A 16,609-nucleotide genomic window follows, 5' to 3' on the forward strand; every position below is an offset into this window, starting at 1 on the left:
GGACAGTCTTCTGTGGAGCAACAGAAGTTGAGGCTTTGCTTATCTCTGGAAGAGAGGAGAAGGCAGAGACGGGGTTTGGGGAGGAAAAAAACAGGGGCTGTTGTTGGAATCCTGGATGCAGATCTTGCCTTTGCTCATGGCTCCAAGTGCCAATGGATTGGGGCTCCTCCTGTCCTCAAGAATCTAGCAGAGAGGAGACGATGCCCGTCAATGACTGAAGACGTCCCCACTTCTCGCTAAGACCTAAGCTGGTTGGTTTGGTTCAGGTTGAACAGGTTGGGTGAACCTAAGGCCATTTTGATTTGTAAACCATGATATGGAGTTTACTGCAATGTTGGCACCATACCCATGGTGGCTTGTTCAGTAAACCACGATCAAGCTTCCAGTGACTTGGATGTGTGAATTCAGCAATGGGCTTGTATGTCTTTAGTGTTTCTAACTGAGGACCAACTTTCCCAATAGGAGGTTCCCTGTTGGGCGGAGCCACCATTCCTTCCTTTCCCATCTATCAAAACCAGCTTTGTACATTTCAGGTTTATAATGGAGCTCTTTCAGGGATTCTTCTGAATCAAGGGTGGGTTTTTTTTGCCTTTCTTTCATTTTTATCTACAACAGTTTATCAACTTATAGCCACAGGCCTTGCTGCAGTATAAATTAGGACAGCTTGTCCCTTCTCTTTCATCTACTTACAAACTCACTTAACTGAGTGAGATCATCTAAATAGGCATCCAGAGCCTTCCGGTTTCCCTTTTTAAGCTGACTCCTGAATGCTTAATGATGCCTTTGCTGGAACTTCATTGTCAATAGCCTGAAGGGAGCCGTTGGGTCTGGAATTAGCAGCTCTGTCTGCGTCTTTCCTCCTGTGCTTTGATATCATTTGTAAAACGGCCATACATCCTCTGCATGTTGTAGTCAGATAAAGCAGGGACCTGTTCACGTTGGATTAATCAGCTGCACGAAAGCCACAATAGACAAGCCATTCAGTTCATTTATGAGGAATAGCAGATGGGGTCTTCAGCTCATGAGTTTTGAAAAGCTTTTTAGTCCACGATGGTAAAGATAGATGTTGAAGTCCGTCGGCATTGCGAGGTTGGAACATCTCCCACAGCGTTCTTTTCCTTTGACAGTGATGAAAAAAGAGAAAACCCTCTATACCAAATTAAAAAGAGCTTGCAAATGGGTTTTAACTTCCATCAGAAATTCAGATTTTGCTTTTTGTTTGGCAGATCAACCAAAGGCAAGTTTGATAGTATGTTAGACTTATGGAGTATGGCAAAATGCCCATATGAAGACTTGGGGAGTTGTATTTATTTTAATATAGAATAGAGATCCTGCTAGTATAATGCACCTATGCATGACTCCTATTTCACTGCATCTGGAGGGAGGAAGGATGGAGGGAAGCGCTTCCAATGACCAACCATAGTAAAAACATATTTGCACATTGGGCTTCTTCCTCTTCTCTGAACAATAGGGTTGTGATAGTATTTCATGCTCAAGCAGAAGCATACAAATCACATGTTGCCTTAGAGTCATGGGTGAAGCCAGCTATTGGGCCTTGCAAACCATTGTTTGCAATGTTGTATTACATGTGACCTAGATCAGTGTTTCTCATTCTCAGCAATGTTAAGATGTCTGGATTTCAGCTCCCAGAATTCCCCAGCCAGCCATGCTGTCTGGAGAATTCTAGGAGTTGGTCTACACATCTTAAAGTTGCTGAGGTTGAGAAACACTGACCTAGCTCACTGTGACTTGCTCAACAAACCATGATTAAAACTGGCCAGTTGCTCTGGCATGTCTGAATATTCCAACATAGGCCCATAGAAATTAAGAGAACAGGTAGAATCCTCATCTCCCTCAGGACAATTATCAACAGCTGTTTCTACAGAAGCAGAGATATTGGATTGATAAACCATTTTTATGCTCCTGAAATGAATCTTTGGAAAGACTTGAAAAATATAGAGAGTACTATGCCTATCATTGTGATCTTAAAGTTTTCTTTTAAAATTTTAAATATGAGGAAAGTACGCTAAAGATTCCTATCCATGTTAGTCTCTTTGTGGAAGAGATAACTCAATTTATTTGTGTATGACTATATGAATAACTGAGTTCATATATTGCAATAGGTCGTGGTTGTTTAATGCTCATTGAACAAACCACAGTGCTTTGATTCATATGATATAGTTAGCAAAAGCAATGAAGCAGCTGATGGTTTCCATCCTGTGTGTGTGTATGTGTGTGTATTTCAGAGTTTACACTATAGTATACTTTGGATTCCTTACACCTGAAATTGTCACAATCCTTGACAAATGTCTTGTTCTTGTAACGATCTACCTGCTGAATGGTAAGAACCTTGTACAATAGATTTGGGGATAAAACTGGAAAGTTTAGTAGCAGCATGTGGGGACTTTGACCTATAGAATCTAATGTTGCTTTTGAGAACCTTCAGATCCTGGATTTTAAATTAGAAAAACATGCTTCTAGTCCTCACGGGTTTTCCTGCAATGTACTGTACATAGATAGTTTGGACAGATCTTAAGGTAATCAGCTTCAGCTGTTCAACAGCCAACGTTCAAACAAATGCAAGCTGTTTCCCTCCTAGCGTCTTCTGAGTCCACCAGTGGTTTTTCATTTTTGTGATGGCTAATCTGATTTGCACACACCGCATAAGATTCAGCTAGCTGTACATTTCTGAATGTCAGTCTTGCTTGAAAAATAGAAAAACAGCATAGCAAGCTAAGATTCCAGCTCAAATGTTTCTCCTGGCATGCTTCCCCCCCCTCTGTTTGCAACAAGTTTTTATTATAAGGGGAACATAAAACAATGATATTCGTCACTGATAACCTGATACGGTTCTGTCCGTTTTATCACTTTAGGATTTTTCCCAGTGTTGTGCTGTGGCTGAGAAACATGGCTTTACCTACTGTTCCACCTACTGCTCCTCTAAAAACATCACCTCAGTTTGCAGGGATGGTGAAAAAGGCCATTCTGTGCTAGAAACTAGTAGGGAGCAGTCACTTTCAGGTAAACCTCTGGTGCAACTTCGGGCAAAATATTGACTTGCTCCAAACAGAAGCCAGAGATGGGAAGGTGCAAAAGCTGAGCATTTTAGCGATGCTTCCTGCAAATTGCTAGGTGGTGCATTACGTGCCTGCTAGCATAAGGGCAGGGTGGTGCTGAGCCTCATCTCTTTATGAGTTCATAGCTGAAATATCCGAACGGCCTTGCTGTGTATCTGATAGAGACAACTTTGGGCTTTACGTCGGTGGAACGTCAGTTGTAATTTGCACTTCAGATGTTCAGCGTGAGACCCATCCTTGTTAGCTGCAAATGTTGCTATGCCTGTTCCTTTGTTAAGGAAGAATCTGTAATTATTTGATGCCTTTTGCAAGGAAGGCTCGGTTACCTCTGCCTATATCGCTGCCTGTATTGTGCGATAATAAAAGGTCCAGAATTTTGTCCTCGAAACAGAAGGATTGATGGTAAACGTAGTGTCCTGTTGTCTGTTTAAACTCTTCTTCTTACTGTCACTCTGATCTGTATTTCACTGTTATTTTTCTGTTTGCCTGCAGATACTTGTTTGCTCGTATTTCAGATGGAACTGTGTTTTTCCCGTCCCCCAAATGAAAAATAGGAGTGATTTGTCAGGTGAATAGTCTGTGTCAATGGTCTCTGAACTTCCTGGAAATTCATCCAGGGCAGCATATTGGCAGATGTTGAAAACAGGCTCAGAAAGAGAAATCCAGTCACAGCGTTCCCTTCATATCTGGCTTAGATTTCTCCCTTCTCGTCAACAGGTGGGGCAGACCGGGTGACAGATGAAGTAAAACAAAAGGGAGGGGACCCTGGCCACAGGGCAGCAAGAACGTTATTTCATGTAGCTCGGTTAACTGATGGAAGATTGCTGCCATAAAGATGGCTGCCACTGAAGCCCAAGTCCGATTTTATATCAGAATCAATTCCAGTCATGGCTAATGCCAGCCAAGTTTTTTAAAACTAGGGTGGGCAATCCTGGAGCCTTCACCACTAGACCAAAGTTGGATCCTACCAGTTTGCATCTTGGTTCTTTGTTAAGCTGGAGTAATGTTAGCCAGATGCCTGGATCCTTGAGGGGCTCCAGATGTCTTGGGTGTGACCCCTGAAGCATCACCAAACATTGGCAACTGATTGTAATGTTTGCTAGAATGGTTGAAACCATTAGTGGTAGGTAACCATATCAGTTGCATTTAATTCAGTGCCATTTTCATTAAGTAATATCCCTTTTTACATCTTTGTCCTAGCTCTGCCTGCTTTCTGCCACCCAGCCCACGGAAAAGTGAAGTGTGGCCGTTGTCCTGAAAAGACCTGTATATCTCTGAGTAAACAGATTGGCTAGTCAGGCTGCCAAAGAATTGAGCAAATGAATGGGCGCATCGTTGGCTGACCTTCGGCCAAAGAAAGTGCCAGTATTAACTGCAAAGACTGATTGTGGTTTGTGACCTTTATAGATTGAATTGCACAAGGGGTACAATGCATCTATTGGTTGGTAAACTTTAACAAGATCCATGGTTTTATTAAAAATGTGATTTAGCTATGTTCCAGTCCTCAAATGGTTGGTAAACTTGTTAGAGATCCATGGTTTTATTAAAAATGCAATTTAGCTATGCTCCAGCCCTCAAAATACCTGAAGGCTCTCTTCTAAAAAGGTTTACTGTCCTTTGCAACATCAAACATTCTTTGGACTGTAGAGAATGAGCAAAAGTTCAAATGAAGGGGAAACATTTTTCAATATGGTGGTATTTCCTTGCTTAAGATAAAAAAGAAAACCCCAGAGGCTTAATTGTTGAAATTCTAAAGTCATAAATCCTGGTATGTATTTAGCAGTTTTCAAGCATCTGGAATGTGTTCTGTATATTAGAATTGTTCAAATTGCTAAACTCAAGTCCTCTGATTCCAGGGTTGTCCTCACTGAGAATTCAAGAAGCTGAAATCCTCATATCTGGATGAGATCTCCCCAGGTTGGGGAGGGCTGTGCTAAGCTGTCCACTCCCACCCCCCACCCCCCCCGTGGCACAATGTAGCTTAGCACAACATGTGAATCCCTGCCAGATTTTTCCGTCGAAATCACCTTGCCACTTTATTGTGAAAGGAAAATGGAAGCACACACCTGCTTCTCTAGGAGCAAGGATGGGATTTGAAAAAAAGCAATGAATAAATGGCGTGTTTGCACTTCCTACAGCCGTACACCAAACAGCTGGGCTGATGGGAAAAGAGTCCCTTGAGAGTTTGAAACCTTGTTATGTCTATACAATCAGAGATTCTTGCAAGAGCTCTCAGAGGTTAAGGACCTCTTATTTATTTGACTAAAGCATGGGCCACGTCGGTATCTTGTAATAGCCAACAATTCATAGGGCAGTAAAACCTTGCGATTAAACAGAGGCCTCTAACTTTTGCTCATCCTCGGTAGCAGAGCCAAGAGCCTGGCCCGTAGCCTTTCGCTTCTGGGTCGATCTTCGGGTCCTTTTCTAATGCAAACCCTGAGCTGGGTGAGGAAGAGAATGTGGGTTTGTCTTTCACTGCTTGGGCAGCCCAAGTCATCTGCGTAATGCAGCTGGCTGCAGAGGGGGGCAAGTCACACCCCTTGGTCGCTCCAAAATGGGGAGCAAATGAACCCCTGATAAGGATCTTGCAAGATTCTTGGAAGGAGTCTGGGAGCCCCTTTTCTGATTCAGAACTTTGATTAAGAGGTAGAAGCATTTTTCTTGACGAACGTGTTCCTTTATCCTCTAAAAATCCATAAAGGAAAACTGAATTTCAGTGTAATTAGGGTGCTGCTGTGATGATACGTGGTTACTTAAAATGTATGCCTTGCACACGTGGCAGATAAAGCGTTGACGTTTACCTTTGTTTTTGTCCTCATTAGAACAATAGTGTCTTCATTTTGTGCATAATCTGAGAAAATGTGACAGTATAGAAACCTTGTGACTGGATGCTTGGATGATGTGTGTGATTCTGAACTAATTTTTCTTTCAGTTGGGGTGGAAAAGAAGGGCTTGTAGAAACTTAGAGTGCATCATTCTGCAAATGTTATGCAAGGAGTTTTGAAGTACTGAAGGACCTTCCAAATACTTGTTACTGGCTAGGCCTAGGTAGGAGCAAGAAACTACGGCCAGCGCAGAAGTCTTATGTTTGACCACTGGACACCTTCCAGCAAGCGTTTCAATTTTTGCAATCATTAGGACTAACATCTTAGTTTCTACACACGGTGTATAATATCAGCCCATGGCCTTGATGACTTGTACTGTTTATTGTTTATTTACTTACTTTTTTGCAAGTGAGTGATCATAATACAAGTCATAACTTGTGCTTTTTTAAAAAAACACAAGGGATTGAAGTCTGTGGGCGGTGCAGAATGTTTTTTTTTAACCCCCTCTTTTCCCCTTTTTGTTTTGGTGCTCAGATTTCGGTGTAAGTGCTTTTTTAGCCACCGGTGGCGACATTACACGAAACAAAGTGAGAAAAACATTTGTGGGCACCCCTTGCTGGATGGCTCCTGAAGTGATGGAGCAGGTAAGAAGAAGCAGAACAGGCTTTCATTATGCACTGAAATTTCAATTATGACCAAGTAACCATGTTTCTCAGCCTCAGCAACTTTAGGATTGATGTGAGCCCTACAAGGTAGGTCAGACTAGGAAATCAGTGCCATATAGGTCAGAACTACTCTTATTGTAAAGCTATAGTAACACAATCTTGCAAATCTGAATGAGCTTCCCCCTCCCTCTCTTTATCTTTGTGTGAACTAGGGAGGAGCTTGTCTAAGATGTTTTCTCACATTACTTACTTGGCCCGGGCTCAAGCCCCTCTTATCTGACCATTGCCTTGGTAGCGGCTCTTCTTCCTGTCCTTCAGGGCCATTCTCTATGCCCTCTGCAGTTTCACTGTGTACATGTCAGGTTCCTTAGCCGCTGCCTCAAATCGAAAGTGTTTCTTTTTTCCCTAAGCACGATTCTCAGAGTTGTCTTTAGCAAGATTTATTGAGGTGAAACCAGTGGTGTTACATGAGTTTCAGCAATGAACATTTAGAGCCAGTATATATTCGTGTACATTAGGGCTCTTTCTTTGCAACAGCTTTCCCGTGATCCTGCAAAGAAGCAGGTCCCTTCACTGATAAGGGGAAAGCTTGCAGCTGGCTGTTTATATAAATCTCTCCAGAATGTTTATCTGTCTGGGAAACAACTTTATTGAGAAAGTGTTTAAAAGTTTAAAAGCATTAATTTACATTGTTCCAGGTATATTTCTTCCCAGTCTTCCAACGATGGCTGAAACAATAATCTGTTGACCATTGTGTAAGGCATGGGCAGGGGTGGCATGTAAGTTATGAAACTGCCTGAGAAGGAGAAGGCCATTGTTTAGCCATTAACTTGGTGACATGAATGCCTGTCACATATTACCCTGTTGACAGGGTATTGCTTCAATTAATGTAAGTGTCTGGTGACACAAGGGGGTCAGAGGCATCTGGGATGAAAAGAGACAGAGACAAGCTTAAAATGCAGGCATAAATGCAACCAATCAAATGAGAAGGGTGGGAAAGAAATCAGAATACTGTAGATGTACAGAAGAAAGGATTTCTAACTGAGAAGGGCAGCACTTGAATTCAACAAAGCTGCTTCTTCGCAGACTTCTTTGGATTCATGAAGAGGGGTACACCCTTGCAAGACACCGAACTGTAGAAAACAAAGAAACCTCGAATTGATACTCATTTCAAAAAATATTGGTCATGTCTCCAAGAGGAGATTGGGGCCTAGGACTGATGGTAGTAGAAGGTTTGTAGTTCAACCTTCCCAACTAGGTGCTTTCGGTATATATTGGACCACAGTTCTCATCAACCTCAGCAACATAGCCATGCTGGCTGGAAGTCATAGTCTTCCAAGTTCCATGAGGCTAGATGACTTTGCAGAACCAATCATGGGCTGTAATGAATTGGCCCAGACCAAGAGGGGCGTATTTCAGCCCTCTGCTCATGATACCTTGTAGCAAGCATGGAGTTAGAACAGAATGCATGCACTAGACACGGGCCTAGATAGCTACGTGAATTTTCCAACCATCCTCGTGAACTTAAATACTTGTTTCATTCATTCATTATGTATCTTAAGTATTTGTGTGTGAATCAGTCCAGAGATTTGTTCAGGAAGTATGGTGGTCTAACTTTATTATAAAGATAACTCTTTGGTTCTTAGTTCCTCTCTCTTCGAAATGGAAATAATATTGATCTTTATGATTGTTGGAATAATAAATAATGAATATACAGTGAATATACAAAACAGTGAAAATATTGTATGTAATATTTCTTTGGGAGGGATCAGGACAATTTCCCTACATTTCAGATAACTTTTAATCCAGCTGCATTATTCTAGGAAGCCAAAGCTCTTTGGCTTTGAGAGAATTGTTTCAACTCCAATTAACAAGATAACTGATTTCTGTGATATTTGCAAAGAACATAATTTTCCAACACATCCAGGGGTTAGTTTATTCCTCTCATTTGGCTAAAACATTTGGAATATTTTCACTCTTGTGAAGCAGAATACATATTGTGCTTTTTTCAGGAATTGGGAGAGAAGTTAGAAGTTCTGTTTTAGGTGCCAAATCATAAGTGAATGCCAAAAAGGAATTGGTGGAGGAAGGTTAGCTTCAAAGTATAATGCGGGCGAGTTGTCCATGGAATTGGAGGAGTTATTGTGATAGAAAAGCCAGAAAGTTTTGAAATGAACTTCTGTTACTATGCAGGTTCGGGGGTATGATTTCAAAGCAGATATTTGGAGTTTTGGAATTACAGCAATTGAGTTGGCTACGGGAGCTGCTCCTTATCACAAATACCCACCCATGAAAGTAAGTTACAGATTTACCAGTTCAGATAAACAATTTGACATGAAGAGTGTGCATTCAATCTGAAAACTTGGATTGACCTCTTGTAGAAAGCGCTGCCTCTGATGTAAGTGAAAAGTTGCAACTGGGGATAAACATGTCCTCCCTCCAAAAATGTGCAAGGAAGTCTGGATTTGGACGTTTAAGAAAGGAGCCTATAACAGAAGACAAAATCATGGTGGTAGAATGCAGAATGAGCATACCCCTATATTGAAACATTAATGCTCAATTTGTATTCCAAAATGTTTCTGAGAAATTAGCTAAGAGGTCCTCAATAAAACGTTACATTGGGTAAGTTTTTCCTTAAAAAAAAAGTGTCTATCTTCTGAGCATTTTGGAGTGCTTTGCCTGTTGATGCACTGGATAAATTTGACCTTCCTCGTCTTTGCTTCTTGATTTTTTTAGTTTTAAGGTGCTTAATAATTAGTCTCTGTCTTTTACCTGAAGCCTGTTCTCAGATATCTCCAAACACACAGCCTCTTTCACATGTATCTGGAACCCCTTGCTATAGTACAATGATGTTCACTAGCATTCACTTTCATATTTTAATATAGACTGTGCATTATGACATACAGTTCATTCAGCATACAATAACTCTGATACCACTCAGTTCAAAAAATAAATAACATGTCTTCCACTTGCTGTACTGTACTCAGAATTAGTCAGTTGCCTCTGGTACAAGGTACATACTTGAGGGTTTGGACGATGGGGACATAAAAAAGTGGAAAGGGTCTATGTCCCCCCCCCTTTTTTTTAATCGGTCTTGATTCCTGACAACTACATGGACAAAATGTTTCCTTGGCAACATTTTCAGAAGTAGTTTGCCCTTGCCTTCTTCTTTCTATGATTGAGAAAGCGGGACTGGCCCAACGTCACCCTGCTGTTTTCATGTTTAAGGCAGGACTAGAACTCACAATCTCCTGGCTTCTAATCCAGCACCTTCCCCATTACATCATGCTGGCTCCTGGGCTGAGAGGGACTGGCCCAAGGTCTTCCAGCTGGCTTCCATGTCTAAGGCAGAGCTAGAACTCCTGATCTCCTGGTTCTCCTGAGTGAGTTCTTTAGTGTCTCAGAACTGAGGATCAGAGTGAAAGTAAGACCTCTTTTATCCACCTTCTCATTGACTAGATTCCAGAGCAACAGTCATAGCACCGCTGAACATAAATGCTGAACTAAACCCTTGGGAGAACATGGCATTTTGTCCTCCACTGTGGACTTTCTAACATGGGACCACCAGTCCTTGAGATGTAGGAAGCCATTTTGCCTCTTAGAGCCCTTACATGCCCTTCCCCAGTGATAGTGGAAAGAGGATAGGTGAGATGTGTTCCCTTCTCCCAAACAACACTTGATGCCTCTAGAGAACTAGTGGTTGTCCATTAGAAGCTGTAGGACTTTAGGCCAAAGAAAGCTAGATCTCAAAAGTAGGTGTTTTCACTGTGATTGTTTGTTAACCAGTTCAAAATGTTCCTTGATGTTTCTAATGGATGCCATTTTTTCAGGTCTTAATGTTGACACTACAGAACGATCCCCCTTCCCTGGAGACAGGGGTGCAAGATAAAGAGATGCTTAAAAAATATGGGAAGTCATTCAGGAAAATGATTTCATTGTGCCTGCAGAAAGACCCAGAAAAAAGGTATAAGGCAGACCATCTTAACTTCATCCTTCTTTCTCCCTCTCTATTTTAGATTTATTTTATTTATATGACTTACACCTCCCTTTTCTGCCCATGGATACATACAGTATAAATGCACACAAGTTGGTACACATGAATGTACACGCACATGTTTAAAATCTGATAACAGTTAACAAGCACTGTTAAAATTAACTTGAACCGAAAAGGCCTGACAGAAGAGAAGGTCTTTCCTAAAAGCAGAAAGAATGTAGACTTGAGTCCAATGTGCAAAGAAGTATTTTTTATAGTTTGGGAGAAATATAGAAGTCAGTCTCTTGTATAGTTGGCAAAAGGATCTTGAAAGTGAAGACTTCTTTAAAAAAGCTTCTCCTTGTGAACGTAATAACTGAAGAAATGCATCCCAAGATAGATGGTCAGTGTCTGTGGTCTGCAAAATTCTGTGCTGGACATTTCTCTGAATGCCAGTGGCGGGCAAGCCAAGGGGAGGGACCTTTTGCCCTCAACTCCTGCTTCTGGGCAGCCCCAGTAGGGAAATAGGATACAAATGAAGATACAGCTGAATGTTTCATAGCTTATATTAGGCTGTGCTGTGTGCAGTTAAAAGGATGACGTTATCTTATACAGCAGACAACATTCATAAGCTGTTGCAGAATTCCTGTGGCTTTTGGGATAGAACCTTTGTGTGCAAGGCATCTCTTGTAGAGCTGAGGACCAGCCATCACTGGATACCCCCAGTTCAACGCTTGCTTATTGTATGTAATTCGCTGGTCCAGTGATCTTGGGTAAGAGGTTCAGGGAGATTTCCTCTTCAGATAAGTGTAGCATAGTATTAGCCCTTCAAGGTAGGCTAGGTCAGGAAGTAGATGCCACAAGAAATACTGGAACTCTACTTTATTGATCTGGGGTAGTGTTTCTTAACCTTGGCAAGTTTAAAGTTTATGGACTTCAACTCCCAGAATTCCCCAGCCAGCATGAATTTGGGGACTTAAAGTCCACACAGCTTAAAGTTGCCAAGGTTGGGAAACACTGACTTAGGCTATAATAACAAAATATTGAAAGCTTGATAGCATTGCCCCTTCCCTCCTCCTTATACTTCCTTCTTATACCAAGGACAGGGCAGTCTTGACTTTCTTTCTCATTCCTTCCTGTTTTTCTGGGCTAAGTTCATATTTTGCTAACACATATCTTCTCCAAGTCATCTCCACTACATATAGCCCATTTTAAACACAATCACCTAGATACAGAAGTTCAAGAATGGAGAGTGGATGCCACATGCAAAGATTTGCCATATGCCAGAGGATTTTTGAGGGGGGAAAGCATTGAGTTTAGGACAAACAAGGAGACTATGATTGCTCTTTGGAACTTCTTGCCACAGGACATTGCATCATGTACACTGATAACTGCATTACTGATATTTTAGCAAATGTTAGTTTTCAATATCTGTTTGTCTCTGGTTCAGACTTTCTGAGAACTGATGTTAAGGGGTGGAGTAAGATGCCCTTGTGAAATCAGTCTGAGTCATATGATCACCAGAGTAAAACAAGCTCAATCATTGTTCTAACAGCAAAACCCATAGTTGTATCTTTAATGTTCTTAAGCATTTCTGTCTACTTTGGGTAGATGTGTAGATTTGTATGCAAATATATAAAATAAGAATGTGAAGATTATGCAGGAAATGCTTATCTTATGATTGTAGTCAGTGAAGCCAGTAATCACACAGGCTTGGTTATGACCCCACTTTGCAAAAATCCATTAATTTCATCCAGAATTAGCATCTCACTTGTTTCTTTTTCTCTGATGCACTAATTGAAATGTACAAACTGTGAAAAGTGCCATCTGTCCTGATCCCTATTGTGGGTGACTCTCCTATGTGAAATAGCCTAAGCTCTTTAAGAATTTCTGCAATATAGTATAGGTTTAAGAAACTCTTTTTTTTCCCCTTCTCATAGACCAACAGCAGCTGAACTCCTAAGACACAAATTTTTCCAGAAAGCAAAGGTAGGATCCTTGACTGATACAGCCATCTAACTATTTGGACGCAGGATAACTTTATTCATAGTCAAGGAATAATCTCTGCGTTGTCAGAGGTTCTCCCCAACTTGCATTCATCCAGTGACACATTTGCATCTCATCTAAGATCTATTCTGCTTTTGCCATCTGCAAAACCGGTAATCCTTTAAATGTGAAACTCTCATTTGGCTTGATTCCCTGGGGTTCACACTGGCTTCTGTTGAACCATTGGCAATTTGTTTTGTCACTCCGAATACAGCTGCCTTTTGGTTCAGTTTTGTCCAACTTTGTTTTGCTCTGGTTCCTGGATTGGGTGGAAAAAGAAAAGAAAGCTAGGTGTCACCAATGCACAGATCATGCCACTACCAACATGGAGGTTATGTTACTTTTTAATGTGTTGCTTTCTCAACTCTTGTGTCAAAAGCATTTTTGATTCAGTGTCATATAATTAAAAAACTTTTTTTCTTCCTCTTTCCCTCCTCCTTGGCAAAAAGCTTGGGGGAAAATGCAGCTTGAGTCCATTGAAGTTGGGTGGCTAATACATTCAAATAAATAATAATAAACTGTAGGTTTTGAAGAGCAAGTTGCAGGAGTTGATGGTTTCATTCCTTTTTTCTTTTGCAGAATAAAGAATTTTTACAAGAAAAAATGTTGCAGAGGGCCCCAACCATCACTGAAAGAGCCAAGAAGGTACCAAGGCAGCTGTTAAAGTGGGAATCTGCAGAAAGATGGTTTTGTAAAATTTCTTGGCTTACGTGGTTTATAGTTTGCCTGCAGCCTGAGAAATAGGCTGATAACTTTGGCTGAGTTCACACATTTTAAATAAACCTAGTTCCTCCTGCTTCAAAAATAGTTAGCCGACATCCTTGATAGGTATAGAGTTATATCCAGACTGACATCCCTTGATTGTTCTCTCCTAACAAGCCAGACACTTGAGCTAAAGAGCAAACCATGGCTTCTGTTGCTGACTTGTTCGGTAAACTGCAAATAACTAGTATTCTTGCTTGTTTGCAACACCTGGCTTATACATACATGTGGACTTAGTCAATATGTTTAAAGCCCTGTTATTTTCTCCGCCTCGTGGATCTGCTCAAATCTAGCCAGAATAGAAAGCTCCCCTATTTTCTTCACCTCCCTCTGTGCCCTTGAGACTCTGACTTGGCACATGGACATAAACCAGAAAGGATAGTGTTGCTGATATATCATAAAGACTGTGGTTGAAGCAGGGGTGTAATGAACCAAGGGTACTTAGGGTGTATAGATAGTCACTGTTAGATGTTCAGCTGTGTCCAGAAATCAGCAGGGAGATCATGCATATATTGATGTTCCAAATCTACTTCCATAAGGAGTTTGGAGGTGGCCTTGTTTTTCCATCTTGTTGACTCTTGCACCCCTTAAGTCTATAGCCCTGCAGCAAGATTTGAAAGAATTGGTTGTATTTTCAAACAGTAACTGCCTTGAAATATTTGTTTGCTGCCATATACAAAAGCTATCATGTCCCTGGAAGAAATGTCGCTTTTACAGCCACACTGATTTCTGAATGCATAGTTGTGTCAGACATAGCATTTCTGTTCTTGTTTTTGCATACAGATAGCAAAATTTTTAGGAGATTGACCAGTGCACCTTGCTTTTAGGCTTATCAGAGCCCTGGAGGAAATGCAGTGAGACTGTATAATCCTGATCAGAGCTGCACCATTACACATCTAATGTTGCTCTTCATGAAATGCAGGTCAGGAGAGTCCCTGGTTCCAGCGGACGACTTCATAAGACAGAAGATGGGGGCTGGGAATGGAGTGATGATGAACTAGATGAAGAAAGCGAAGAGGGCAAAGCGGCGATTTCACAGCTCAGGGTGGGAATCAATTTTGCTTCTTAAAATATTCAAAGTGCAGCTCCCCAGTGAATTGATGCCTTGTATTATTCTCTTCCTGGGCACTTCTCTAATGCATATCTTTCTGATAAAAGGCACTTACTGTTGGAAACTGTAGGTAGGAACTATGTCAGTTACATGTTTTGTGGACTCGTTTTCAGTGTTAGTCTGTCCTTTTCAACAGTTGAGTCTAATACTTTGGCCGGTACAAAGTACTGGATATTCTCCGGTTTTCATGGAGATGCATGGAAAACAGCTTTCTAGGGCTCTAAGATTCTTTGTGAATCCACTGTGCCAACCTTCCCCAATTGATACAGTCTAGAACCAAATTTCTAGTGAAAGTTACTTTGCAGAGAATTCTTGCAGAGAGAGTTGCAGTGTCCAATCTCTGATGTGGCTTAGTTATCAGGATACTGTGCTTATAACATACACAAACTTTTCCCCAAGTGTTATGCTTCAGGATTTTCCTTCTCCTCAGCAGAGGTGCTTCTGACCAAAATATAATTTTCTAACCTGTTAAAAAAAATTCTGAAATCTTCTAAAGGCAGCTGGCTCTTTTTTTGAAAAGGAGACTGACTTCCGTTTAGTATTCATAGATGTGGCTGATATGCTGCTTATCCTGCAAATTCTCATAATTAAATATTAAAATTATTAATTACTGAAAACAACTAGTAAGCCAGTTTATCTCTTTCTGTCCACCTCCCCCTTGATTTCCTGTGTCTGTTTTTTTCAGATATATAGCTATCGGAACTCAGCACTTTAAATATCTTCTTGCCTCAGGAAGTGATAATGGATTTTAAATGGTTTTGCTCACATGGGGATACTCCCTTTGAGGGTGTCTGGTGACTTTGTATGGTATGCTCAGGACTTCATCACATGACATCGAGATTGTAGCAAAAGTGTGATTGAGACACTGTGTTTCACCCTGGGTAGACTCCACACAGGGGTGTCTATAGGATATGGTAAAAAAAAAAAGTCAAGATGCTGACCACATCGATGTCATGGAAGTTCTGCCCATTGTTTATGTGCACTGAACATAAAAAATGAGCACAGCTGTGATGGCAGTATTGTGGCTACCATCTTGACTTTTTTGACCATACGATGCCTATACCCCTAACTCCACTTGACATCTTGGTTCCCTTATGAACTTGATTGGAGGCTTCAGGCAAATGTCTTAATCCTTGCTTCTTCTACATTAAGGGATAATAATACTTGCCTATAATATTACAAGACATTTTGAAAGGATGGCAAGGAAGTTACTTTTGTTCAGAGCGGTAAAGGTTTGTAAGAATCATTTAGATGATGGATATTATTGAGGGTCTGAGGCCTGGAGATAAACTTCCCCTTCCCAAAGAGCAGTTACAAATCCCCTTTTGAAAAATGTCCAAAATAGAAAATTTTCCATGGTCAAAATATTCTACGTCATTCCACTATGGGCACTGTAAAATTATCCAATGTTTGCTTTTCAGGTGATAGATCTAAAAAAATAGAAGCAAAAAGCACAGTGAAGTTGCGTGTTATTTTATTGTAATTTCCAGGTGAATATCTTAGGGCATTCCTGTTTCTGTCTTCCTCCAAACAAATTAAGCTTGTCATACAAACTGGACCGTAATATTCTACCCCAAAATGTTTTGACATTGTATGTTAATCACAGATCTCTATCTCTCTTAGTCTCCCAGAGTGAAAGAATCCTTACAGAATTCTGAGGTAAGTTGTGAATCATGTACATTAAGCTGGAAATCTCAACTAAAGTATTATGCATCTGTTTGCATAACAGAATAGCTTACAGCTGAATTGTTTTCAAAACTGATTGATTGATTACATGCCATCAAGGTGGTGTCAAGTCTTAGGAACCACATAAGGAGAACTTCTCCAGGATGATCTGTCCCTAACTTGGTCCTTCAGATCTTCCAAAGGTGCCCCATCACTGCTGTAACTGAGTCCATCCACCTTGCTGCTGGTCGTCCTCTTCCTCTTTTTCCTTCCACCTTTCCCAGGGTTATAGACATCTCCAAGGAGATGGATCGTTGCATTGGTTGATAGATTATGTGCCATGAAGTCATTGTTGACTCTTAGTGACCACATAGATGGACCTTTTCCAAGATGATCTGTTCCCAGCCTGGTCCTTCAGATCTTCCAGTGGTGCACCATTGCTGCTATAATTGTGTCTGTCTGCCTTGCTATCGGTCATCCTCTTT

General features: G+C 41.0%; 1 protein-coding gene across 1 annotated transcript in view; it reads left to right on the forward strand.

The window, feature by feature from the left end:
- Positions 1 to 16,609, forward strand: part of OXSR1 (oxidative stress responsive kinase 1) — a 75,831-nt gene that overhangs the window by 45,719 nt on the left and 13,503 nt on the right. Inside the window, exons 6-12 of the mRNA XM_088150896.1 lie at positions 6,437 to 6,546; positions 8,761 to 8,862; positions 10,398 to 10,531; positions 12,481 to 12,529; positions 13,166 to 13,231; positions 14,271 to 14,393; positions 16,083 to 16,118. Of these exons, the coding sequence (XP_088007022.1) occupies positions 6,437 to 6,546; positions 8,761 to 8,862; positions 10,398 to 10,531; positions 12,481 to 12,529; positions 13,166 to 13,231; positions 14,271 to 14,393; positions 16,083 to 16,118 (620 nt within the window). The remainder of the gene's footprint in view (positions 1 to 6,436; positions 6,547 to 8,760; positions 8,863 to 10,397; positions 10,532 to 12,480; positions 12,530 to 13,165; positions 13,232 to 14,270; positions 14,394 to 16,082; positions 16,119 to 16,609) is intronic.

Source organism: Python bivittatus, unplaced genomic scaffold (genome assembly GCF_059951505.1).
Source record: "Python bivittatus isolate LINGU-HERP-01145 unplaced genomic scaffold, Pbiv_v1 ctg000610_np1212, whole genome shotgun sequence".
NCBI classification, from domain to species: Eukaryota; Metazoa; Chordata; class Lepidosauria; order Squamata; family Pythonidae; genus Python; species Python bivittatus.